The sequence below is a fragment of the Filicampus tigris genome, chromosome 9 (assembly GCF_054856515.1).
Source record: "Filicampus tigris isolate MCC_2025a chromosome 9, RoL_Ftig_1.0, whole genome shotgun sequence".
Classification (NCBI taxonomy): domain Eukaryota; kingdom Metazoa; phylum Chordata; class Actinopteri; order Syngnathiformes; family Syngnathidae; genus Filicampus; species Filicampus tigris.
The window spans coordinates 23368989-23381017 of NC_141225.1; the positions used below are offsets into that span (position 1 = coordinate 23368989).

Consider the following 12029-nt stretch of genomic DNA (forward strand, 5'->3'; position numbering starts at 1 on the left):
TTCAAAAAACACAGCATCTCATACCATTTTTATGCAGGTGAGGTTGTGATCTTTGGCCCAACTGATATCTTGGTGGACTTGGGCCCTCTGCCATCAACCTTGGTGTCACTATGGACAGTGATTTTAAATCACATAGACAGATAAACACAGCCGTTCGGTCAGGCTTTTTTCATATTCGTCTTTTATCTTAAGTTAAACCATTTTTACCTTTTCAGCATTTTGAGCGGGTTGTGCATGCGTTTACTTCATCTCGTCTGGAGTATTGTAATGCTCTTTACTATGGTATTTCTCCAAAAGCACTTTACTTTGTAAACTTAGTCCAAAACTCTGCTAAACATCTGCACGGTTGTGCAACAAACGGTGCTTCTGGTCACAGTTCATGCAAGGCTTCCCTTTTGCACAAAGATGCCCTTGTTTTCTTGGCTGCAGCAAATCTATCCATCTGAATGGACAAGTCTCGATTTGACTTGAGGTAATAAAACCGGCCGTGCATTCTTAATCCCATCCAACACATGCCAATTTCCAGGAAAATACACATTGACGGTCCCTGACTCATACTGTCATAGTGGAAACACACGTTCCGCCTCCAGGGAAATGTGTGGGCGGGGTTAAGTTCTGATGGGAAAACTTTCTTCCACATGCCTCGAATTCCCCGAGCACTTGTTTTGAGCCATGCGTGGAGATCAGCCTTTCCTCGTCGCGGCCGTGCCCGTGTTGTGGAGGGTCCTACCATGGGCTTGTGTCTGCATGGCGCTCGCAGCTCAGGGGCAAGGAGCTCTGCTTGTTTCCCACAGAGATGCTCTTGTCGAGGTAATGCAGATATGCGATGCACATTTGAAAGCTTTGAAAAAGTTTTTCTGTTCCTGTTTGCGGCAGACCTTAATGAAAACATGCTACGAATGTCAGCATTTATTCATGTTTGATGCGCCAATATCAGGCCTTTATCTGGTCAGCTGCAGCGCGGATGTCGTGCAAGACCTAAGCAAAGAAGGGTTGTTTACACGGCGCAGCTGTCGGGGTGCTGGAGGGGAGAAATGTTCTTCATTGTTTGTCATTTGCCCCCATTAGGGTCACAGATCATTTATCTTGCATTACTGGGCGAGATTCACAACTACGTACAATTTAGAATCTTGAATAAACGAATGTACATGTTTTGGGGAATGTGGGAGAAAGCCACAGTAATTGCATAAAAATGGGCAGAAAAATAATATAAGAATGTTCGTGTTAGTTGTGCCGCATTTACAGATGAAAAGATTCATTTTATCAGAAGGTCCAAAATATATATCTTAATTTGTTGCAAAAAAAAAATCGGAATACTGTACCAGTCTTTTTTTTTGTAACTATTTTTTTGTAATAATCCAATCTTGCTGTTTTGTAGGAATCCGCTAAAACTGTGGGCAGCAAGTCAATAAAGGTATTACATTTGAATTATTTACAGATGTGATCTCTTATTCTTCTGCTGGCTATAAACTAGATTGGCATTTGGGATCCGCGCAATAGTTAAGGCATCTGATGCTTGCCCGTAATTGGTTGTGAATACATTGGTTCTTGAAGTAGCTCATGCGAAAGCGAGTGCGTTACTTTTGCAGAGCAAAATGATTAAAGTGAACAACCGTATATCCGGGAAGGAAATGTTGATGACTTTAACCTTTCTCTCTCTTTGTTTTGTCCAACAGAAAAGAAGCACAGACTCAGAGACTGTAAGGACCACAAGCCTGGCTATAATGCAGGAATCTTCAATCCTGTTCCTCGAGGGCCGCTGTCCTGTCTGTTTTCCATCTCACTCTGCTGCAACACACCTGTTTCATATGATCATCAGATAATCAGCAAGGTCTGCAGAAGCTGGATAACAATCCTGATCGTTTGAATCAGGTGGGTTGCAGCAGAGGGATGGAAAACAGGACAGCAGCCCTCGAGGAACAGGATTGAAGACCCCTGAATAATGTGGGAAATAATAATAATAAGTACAGTATATTGAACAGTGGTCAGTTGGACCATTTTTTCCTCATTTTTCTCCCAGATTTCCTCAAATTCTTCCATCAACGGCGTGCGTTGTTTGAGTCGTCTGTCATAGTTTAAATGTTGGTACGAACGTGGCACATGATCACTGTTCTGTTCATCCTGTCAGACGGTCGAGGTGCAAACTTTCAGGGTTGACTGTGCAGTGACGTCTCGTTTCGCTCACACCGTCATGACCTCCGAGGCTCTGAACAAAGGCAACGTCTCGCAGGAAATCGCCTTTCAAGTGGACCTTCCAAAGACGGCCTTTATCACCAACTTCACCATGCAAGTTAACATATTGTCGCTATCCTGTGAAAAACACTTCTGTCCATTTATTTCATTAAAAAAAAAATGTTTTATGTGAATGGGGTTTCCGCGTTACAGATATTGCACTTACGTGAAAATTAAAAAAATTTTTTTTTTAAATCCCAAATTGGACATACGCGTTTTTCACAGGACAGCGATGATCGACATGAATGAATGATATGAAACATTTCCCAAACTCATTCTGTGCCTCTCAGGGAAATTGATAGCCAAGTTTATGTTGGAGAGGTGAAGGAGAAAGAGGAGGCAAACGACGAGTATGAGAAGGCAGTTTCTTCAGGAAAGACCGCTGGACTGGTCAAGTAAGTTGGGCCGAGGACACAGGATGTATCACGTTATATTACAGCCGAAGCCTACCAACAAGTCATTTCAGGGCATCTGGAAGGCAGATGGAGCAGTTTTCAGTGTCGGTCAACATCGCGGCAGAAAGCCGCGTCATTTTCGTTCTAACCTACGAGGAACTGCTTCAGAGGAAACTGGGCCAGTATGAGATTCTGACCCGAGTGAAACCCAAACAACCGGTCCAAGACTTTCAGGTTGATGTCACTTTTGGTGTCTTGGTAATGACGTCATGAGGGTCAATATCGTGTCCATCAATGTGATATTGTGTGTGTGTGTCTTTGTGTAGATCACAGTTGGCATCTTTGAACCTCAGGGCCTCACCTCCGTGGATGCTACAGCAACATTCCTCACCAATCAGCTGCTCCCTCTGGTGGAGAAAACCGTCACAGACACAAAGGTAAAGCCCTATTTTTTTTATATAAAGAAACAAATGTTGCCACAGGATCATAAAGTGTCGTTTGTGTTGCAGGTAGGCTACGTCTCATGGGTGTACTTGAATCAATGTAAATGAATAAATGATACATTTTGTGTTGAGGTGTGTGTTGAGAATTGATTCGGATGTTGAAATGCAGAATGTAAGACTTGCAGTTGAAATGGTGGATGGAGGAGGTCAATACGGGTATGGCAACGATCCCTCAATTCGGGGCTTTTTATTTTGAAAATGTGTGAATGTTATTAATAGCGCCTTGTGTCCTGAATGAGATTACACAGTTTGAAGTTGGAATGGTTTGAAAGAGTAGGATGTAAACGAGTAACATATCTCTTCATTTCAGAATTTTATGATGGAATTTTAGCAATGTTATAAGTAGTTCTCTCAAGATGTTACGAATGAGCATGAACATTTTGAAGTTGGTATAGTACAAATCGGTCAAGAACTGGAGACAGATGTGTAAAATATCTCTTCATTTGGGAACTTGGGGAATGTCATAAATAATTTCCAAGGTGTCCGGAATGAGATGAATATTTTTGAAGGTGAATTGGTCAAGAAATGTGAAAAGTGGAAGTAAATATGTAAGATTTGCAAATATGATAAATAATTCTCAGTATGCCCAAAATAAGACAATTCTTTAGAGGTTAGAATGCTTGCAATCGGTCTATAAATGTAGAAGCTGGAGGTAAAGATATAAAAAATATCGCTTGAATTTGTGGATTTTCTTGTGGAAAGTGGGAGATTTGGGCAATTTTTTGAATATGTAAACTACGGCAGTTCCCAAGAAGTCAGTGCAGTCTTTGTCATGTCTCACATTCGCTTGTCAACCCATGTTGAGACTTTTGGGAAAAAATGTTTCCAAAGTTCAAAAAGAGAAAGGACACAAAACAAATTCCTTTGAAGAATGTAAACCGTGTGTATGTCTTTATGCTATTACAGGCCCGCATCACTTTCTCACCAACGATAGAACAACAGCGGAAATGTCCGTCATGTGTGGGCACTCAAATTGAGGGAGATTTTATCGTCAAGTACGATGTCAAACGAGAAGAAAGCCTTGGGGAAGTCCAGGTAAGATCTGATACTTTCAAAGTGCACCAGTGTGTGTTTGAAATTTACACCTGCAATGCCCCTCACAACCTGCTGTTTATAGTTTTTAATTTTTCTAATTAACGCCCGCGCCATGTATATATTTTCTCTAGATGGTAAACGGCTACTTTGTGCACTTCTTCTCTCCACCTGACTTACCCGCAGTCCCAAAGAACGTGATATTTGTGGTTGACAGGAGTGGCTCAATGAGCGGGAAAAAGATCAAACAGGTAGCCGCGTAAGTCTTGCTGGATGTACATCGTCTGTCTTTTGACGTCATGTTTCGTGTCACCTTTGGCAGACCCGAGAAGCCATGGCAGCCATTCTGAAGGACCTCCACGAGGACGACCACTTCGCTCTCATCCTGTTTGATTCTGACATCGTCACCTGGAAGGATTCTGTCATGAAAGCAACAAAAGAGAATGTGACGGATGCCATTGCCTACATCAGGAAACTGAAGGAGAGGGGAGGTCAGAGGGGCGGGACCACGCCTGGCAGAATTTGTCTTTTTTCCATCAGTCTTTGCTTGAACCTAATCGACTGTATACGGGTCATTCCAGAACTGCTATAGTCAGGCACCGGAAAAACATATACTTCAAAAATATTACTGGAAAAATCCTTTAGAAATAAATTAGCAAATGTACGTTTTATTTTAATTAGTATGAGGCGACTCTAGTTACAGCGACGGGGCTATAAATCTATGCTAAGGATAGGATGTTTGCTCACTTGTACATGCTAGCTATTTTAGCTGCTATGCTAAGTGCCCAAGGACGAATTAGCAAGAAATACGCAAAACCTTTGGGATGAATATGTCTTTTTAATATTTCATATGTCTTTTCTGAGAATATGAGTAACATGGTTGTATTAGTTTGAGTGACATACTCTCTTACTGCTGAAAATGTGAGCAAAAATGTGAAAATAGAGGAAAGAATTGACCTCAGGTCATTTCTCCAGAGTCATGTAGCTCACTTTTTGGTCTCTTCCTCTGGATGGCTAAAAAGGTTTTAGTGCCAGGGTATGTTCAAAAAAACAAATTCAGATCATAATCGTGACTATTTCAAATGTGTGTGCCAGGACAAAATGTTTAAAATTTCAAGGAAGACAGAATGACAAAATCACAACAACAACTTAATCATTTCATCTGTTATAGTTACTATGTAAGGTGCTCGTCAAAGAAAAACCATCTTCCATTTGCCTTTCAGCTACCGATATCAACGATGCCCTATTGCAAGCGGTGACAATATTGACGAAGGAAAGAAAAAATAAACGGCTTCCCGAAAGGAGTGTGGATATGATTATCATGCTGACCGATGGGATGCCAAACCACGGTGAGCCTCATCTCAGTTCCAAAGAGCCAGCAAGACTCACATAAATTCACGTGTTTTCATTTTTACCGACTGAAAAACAATGTAGCTGCAAATATAATCGGGTTGATGTAACTGCACGCTCGCACAATAAAATTGGAAATTGAAATTGAATTTCTTAACGCACACAGGGGTGACCACCTTGCAGACAATCCAGAAGAATATACGCCAGGCTATTGCTGGAAACATGTCTCTGTTCTGTCTCGGGTTTGGAAATGACGTGGATTACTCCTTTCTGGATGTGATGAGCAAACAAAACAAAGGGCTGGCCCGCAGAATCTTTGAGGCCTCAGATGCAGCTCTTCAACTCCAAGTAGAGTCATAAACAAAGAGTGAAAAATATTGTGAAATTGCTCCATTTCGGTCATGTGTTGCAAAAATTCAGTGCACTAAATTGGTTTGATTTGTGTTCCAGGGTTTCTATGACGAAGTGTCCAGTCCACTGCTCCTGGAGGTAAAGTTGCACTATCCGGGCAATGCCGTGGACTTCTTGACCAAAAATCACCACAGCCATTTGTTTAACGGCTCTGAGATTGTGGTGGCTGGTCGCTTGGAGGACAGCGATGAGCTTGATAACTTCCTGGTGGAGGTGTTTGCCCAGGGGGTGAGTCACTCACAGCATTCTAAACTCAATTTTGTTGTTCTTCTTCTTATTTATTTATTTTGGTTTTGTTTTGTATGTCGCTGATGTGTCAATTCAATGTGCTGATTTCTTTTTGTCCTTTTTCCTTTATTGTTGATGTTATTGACCTGCCAGTGACTACAGATGGAAAGTAGCCATTCGTTAATTCTGGCATATTTACATGTAAATGTTCATCAATATGCACTGTCCCTTTCAAATAAAGAAATTACAAATTAAATTACAATCGGGCCAGGTAATGAATTGACACAATGACAAAGCTACAATCAAATGCCATTAAAAACTCTTACCGACTTTGAAACAAAATCCCATTGCCAAATTAGCCATTCATATTTACAAATGTCAATTAATGGACCCAATTTGTTCCCCTTTTGTAAGGTTTGTAAAGTGTTTTACAAGGAAAACATGTTCCATGTTAAATTGTGACGAAATTGTGATTTCACTTTGACAAAGTGAACGGAAATGTGTCAGATGGTCGGTACCAGGGGCGGAGCCATGGGTGGGCTTGGGTGTGCACAGGCCCACCGAGATTGACAGACTGCCCACCCAATGAGAATCATGAAAAAAAATATATACTTTAAAATCTTTAGTTAAATAATTAAATTGTTTTTGAATTTGTGTTTTTATTTTATTGAATATTAAGAATGGCATAATTGTGGTTGATAAAGATCTGAACTTCATATTATTCAGTTGATCATTTTGTTTGAATATACGATGTGCCGGGATAGGAGGATTGTGCTCAATGAGAGAAATATTTTTCCAGACCCACCCATTAGCCACGTTCTGGCTCCGCCCCTGATCAGTACTACTTGAATAAAACGTGTTAAAGGTTGGATTTCATTTGCAGGTGTTATTTTTGTCCTCACGATGCCTCCCAGTGAACTCGACTGAACTGAACACTGTTCATATTGTGCCGTTCATATTCATATTGTGCCGGTACAAAAAAAAAAAATCTTCTTTCTCTCCTTCCTACAGCCAGAGGCAGATTTCCAAGTGCAGGGGAAGGCCAAAGTGGCAGATTGGGATGTGATCTATCCGGAAGACAAGTATATTTTTGGGGACTTCACCGAGCGTCTGTGGGCTTACCTCACCATTCAGCAGCTACTGGAAAAGAGGTTTGCTCGTTTAGAATGCGTCGCTCAGCTTTATCTGGACCACTCTTTCATTGCTCCCAAAGCAATCACCAACGCAGGCATGGATAAAAGTCTTGTGTAGAAGCATGTTTTCCTGTGCTTCTTATGTCATACTTTTCTCCCAGTCGCATCGGTGGTCAACAGGAAAAGGACAAATTCACTGCCCAGGCCTTGGACATGTCGCTGCGCTACAACTTTGTCACCCCGCTCACCTCCATGGTGGTCACCATGCCTGAACGTGAGGACGGACCAGACAGCCCCCTCATCGCCGATAAGCTGACAGAGGGTAAAAAAACCTGCCTTTGCTTTTAGAAATCGGCAATCCACTAATCAGTCAGTGTACTAGGAACTAGGGGTGAGTATTGGCAGGGATGTTGCAATACAATACGTATCACGATACTTGGGTCACGATACAATATTATCACGATATTGCGATATCGCGATATAGTGCTGTAGGGATGAGAAATGAAGTTGCTGTATATGCTGTATCAGAAAATATAGATCAGGGGACAAATTGAGTCAAAAGGATTTGCTTCAAAACATGCTATTTATTATTTGTGTTTGTGCACATTTTCTCTGAAAAAAAAAAGAGAAAATGGAGTGTTACGCGCGGCAATCGATATTAGAAGCTGAAAAATCGATATTATATTTGGCAGCCGAAAATCGCGATATATTGGCAAATCAATTTTTTCCCCCACCCCTACTAGGACCGGCAGCTCTGCCAAGGGCGACTGTCAGCCTTTTTGCATTTTCCATATCTTATTTCCTTTTGTCAGGGATAAGGTAAACCCTACTGTGATGATCAGTGACACGCAAGGCCATGAGAGCTACGCAGTTGTACACAATTTATGCCGAGCAACCGAAATCTGAGCCGGCATTTTAACATGCGTTTGTGTTTCGCTTGTTCAACAGATCAACGACAAAGAGCAGAGAGACAAAGAGGTACGATACGTCTACCTTAATCGTTCTCATTCCATTGGGGCCGATTATGTTTTACTTATGTGTGCTTTGAAATGTCTTTTGTAAGGATCCTCGGCCCCCGCTGCAAGTCCGCACCATCAATCAAATCGTAAAGTCTCTCGCATTCTTACTTCTCATTTGCACAAATCTATTGTTATTGTATGGTTTGTTCTATTGATTTTGATTTATGCACATTATGGATGTGAACTATTGATAATATTATAATAGTAGAGCATGAGACGTTTGTAGAGCAACTCAAATGAATCAGAATTCGTCTCTTTGTGTTGGTTTATTTTTCATATGTCGAGCAGATCAACAACCAAGACCTCATGGTACGCCGGTCACTTTTGTCTTTATTAATCATGACATTTTTGGCTCTGCTACTTTAAACGCAGTGGATGAATAATTTGTCTCAGGTTCTTCTGCCCATGCTGGAAGATCACAGCAACAATCCAATGGTAGGTTTGCTCTCTTTGTTGCATAAATCTTTGACCCAAATCGATTTGGGTTTTATGTTGGATTCACATCGAAATCACGTATACAGGGTGTCCCAAAAAAAGTGATCGATGTCCCATTGTACTTTTACAGCGGATGGAGATCCACATTTCATGATCGAAGTCCCAGACAGAGAAGACGCTCTGTGTTTCAACATCAATGACAAACCAGGGACTATTTTCAACCTGGTCCGGGACCCCAAAACAGGTCGCATCCTAGCATACGTCGAATGAGCACAACAGCCGGGACTAAAATAATCCCTCGCATCTTCAGGTTTCGTCGTGAATGGCGAGATTATCGGCAAGAAGAAATTTGTCCCGGATGAAAAGATGAACACCTACTTTGGTCGTTTTGGGATCAGCCACAAGGCTCTGGGCGTAAAGCTGGAGGTGAACAATGAAGATATCTCTCTGTTCCATGGCGGGAAACAAGTCAAGATACCGTGGACGGATTTTGCCTCTCTCAAAGACACCGAGTGAGTCCACCTGTCGGGTAACCGGGTGTGCGTCATCCGAAATGTACAAAGAAACACATCGGTGTTATGGGTGGCTCTCAGTAAACATGGTCCAGGATGGCGACGTGAGCCTAAAACTGAACTTGTGCAAAACCAGTTAAAATTAGCACCCGTGTATGCTTTACGTGGACACTAAACGATAAGCACTCGAGTACCAAATTGTTAAGAAATGAATTATTTTCTACGCTTCAACAGCTTCGTTAACTTCACACATAATATATATTACCTATACACATAATGACCATTATACATAGAAACGTATCTCTGAATGGCTGATCACTTTGTAGAATGGAGGATGCCTGCAGCTGAACGGTGCACCTTTAAAATCTTGCTGACTCATGCGCAAGAATACACGCAAAAAAAAAAAAAAATGTGTGCAACTAATGTGAAAAAATGTTTCCATCAGTTTTACTGCACGGTCAGTACCAATTAAAGTGGACACCACGCTCGATGTGCAAACTACTCGGTTGCAGCTGAATAAACAAGATTTTTTTTTTTTTTTTTTTCAAACGTGTTATATCACCATAATTCAGATTGAAACCAATGAACTTCTGGTTCTACTTTCCAAAGCAGTTCCGGCCAAAGCGTGAGGTTAGGTACAGTTGTAAATCGTTGGAGCTACCTCGTGGACTCAAAATGTACCAACTGCGTCTGAATTTTTCTTCCGATGTAGTCACACATTAAACGGTATTGTGTTGTATTTGGACTTTATTGGTAACAACTGTTTTTGAAACTGATGCATTTTAAGGATTTTAAGGGGCCTCCTCATTACACGCGAGTGTCGGCATGTCACGAACAGGAAGTAAGCCCGGACGGCTATTTTTCACTGCTCAAAATACATTCACACACAAAAAAAACCCAGCACAAATACCAGCAAGGTTATTTACCTGATCCCTGTCGTGTATTTGCAATTATGTAAACATTCAAATCCAGCGAATGATATTAACAGGAAAAACAAATTGACTCGCGAACTGGGTCACCATTTGCAGCCATCGGTGCACCATGTTTTCTGAGAGCCTTTATTATTTTATTTACTTTATGATGCAAGATCATTCAAATGTTGGAATTGTTATTGCGACTGCTTGTTAGATAGCGATCGGTTTTCTGGCTCATGGAGAACGTCAAACAACTGGCCTGCCGTTATGATTCTCGCGGATGAACGGTTCCATTGCTGCCATGTCCGAGACAATGATAACGATATAAATATTTTGGTTCCTCACGCAGTATGGAGCTTCATCTGACAAAGAACTGTAGCCTCACGGTCACACTGAGGCACTCAGTCAAATTTATGGTCATCAGACATACAAAGCTGTGGAAGAGACGCCATGATCAGCAGAACTATTTGGGTTTCTACACTCTGGACAGCCACCATTTGTCCAAGTCAGTTCACGGATTGCTCGGTAGGAACCATGGCAACAGAGTAGACCTTTTATTTTCATTCCGCACAATGTCCTTTTGTAACTCACAACAATTGTATTCGTGCTCTCAAGTTGGAATAAAGCCTAGCTAGCTATAATGTGTTGTTTGAACCTCAGGCCAGTTCTACCATGGTGTTAATTATGAAGTGACGGACCTACAATTGGGGAAGAAAACGAATGCCGCCATGTATGTGAAAGGCCAGACGCTCAACGTGACCAGGTAAGCGGCGGCGCTCAAGCCAATCACGCTCGACACAAGAGAATCCATGCGTAAAGTGACCTTGTTTTTCCTCGCCTGCGCAGACACTGGCAGAAGGATTTCAGCAACGATGTGATCAACGGGGAGAAAATTCCCTGCTGGTTTGTTGACAATGATGGAGCTGGTCTCATTGACGGGAGAGCGTCTGATTACGTTGTGTCCAACCTCTTTTAAATCTTTTTTTTTTTTTTTTCAAGAAATACAATACATATTTCAAAATCTCCACAGCCCCAAACTATATCATAGTGTGGGAGATTGTGTGAACTACTTAACCGTTTTCTATTCAAAGGTGTCACAGTAACACGAGGGGATGTGAATTATTGAGAAGGGAAGAAGAAGAAGAGCACAAACCAGTTATCAGTTTTTGCTCTTGGCGAGACACTGTATTAATTGAGCACTTATAGATGTGAAAACATTCAGGATGTAAGGAAATCCTTTCTTGGTGGAGCTGAAAACAACAACAGCACTTTTTCCATTCTAAAATGTTTGATTTGTGTTGAAAGTAACTTGTGGCTAAAACGACCGCAGGAATGTGAAGAGAGTTGTGAATGTAAAAAATGTTACGGCGGATTATTCTTGCTGTCAAAATACCCCAAAATTGCACTCATGAATGGAGCAACGCATTTAATTTCAATAAATGATGAATTGAGGCCTACTCCAAGCTGAATGGAACTGTGAAAAAAATTTTTACGTTAAATGTGTGCATGCATTTGTGCGAGAAAGAGTTTGTGTGAGAGAAAGAAAAAAGAATATATTTTTTTTACCCCTGGAATTTATTTTTTTTTATTATTATTTTTACGTATAGCTGTTTTGTACAGGACCCCTAGAGCGGCATTTTATTTGCGTGGCTAATGTTTGACATTATGTGTTTAAATACATTTTGAAAAATCATATTTTAACAAATAGTTTGCTATAATGTCCTTACAATTATAATTTGGAATATTTCGATATAATCCCCAATTTGGTTCTTGCTTGCTTTAGTAAGAAGAAAAAAAAGCTACTAAAATAGCTAAGACTCTGAAATACTCCAGATGACACACGCGGGACAGTTGCATGCAATTCC

The 12029-nt window shown here is 41.1% G+C and overlaps 1 protein-coding gene across 2 annotated transcripts; it reads left to right on the plus strand.

Annotated features, from left to right (window-relative positions):
- The first annotated feature begins 627 nt into the window (after positions 1-627).
- On the plus strand, positions 628-11633 carry LOC147142636 (inter-alpha-trypsin inhibitor heavy chain H3-like). 2 transcript variants are annotated; one of them, XM_086040985.1, is made up of 24 exons: positions 630-810; positions 1379-1414; positions 1677-1700; positions 2129-2286; positions 2523-2627; positions 2699-2861; positions 2954-3064; positions 4037-4165; positions 4297-4413; positions 4485-4653; positions 5386-5511; positions 5679-5860; positions 5963-6151; positions 7163-7302; positions 7446-7606; positions 8233-8262; positions 8348-8389; positions 8592-8612; positions 8697-8738; positions 8869-8982; positions 9049-9250; positions 10514-10689; positions 10825-10927; positions 11011-11633. In XM_086040985.1, the coding sequence occupies exons 1-24, from the start codon at positions 673-675 to the stop codon at positions 11138-11140; spliced, it is 2808 nt and encodes a 935-aa protein (XP_085897111.1). In that variant the 5' UTR covers positions 630-672; the 3' UTR covers positions 11141-11633. The 2 variants fall into 2 exon arrangements, with proteins under 2 accessions (XP_085897112.1, XP_085897111.1); XM_086040986.1 differs by lacking the exon at positions 1379-1414 and having other exon boundaries at positions 628-810.
- Positions 11634-12029: the final 396 nt, after the last annotated feature.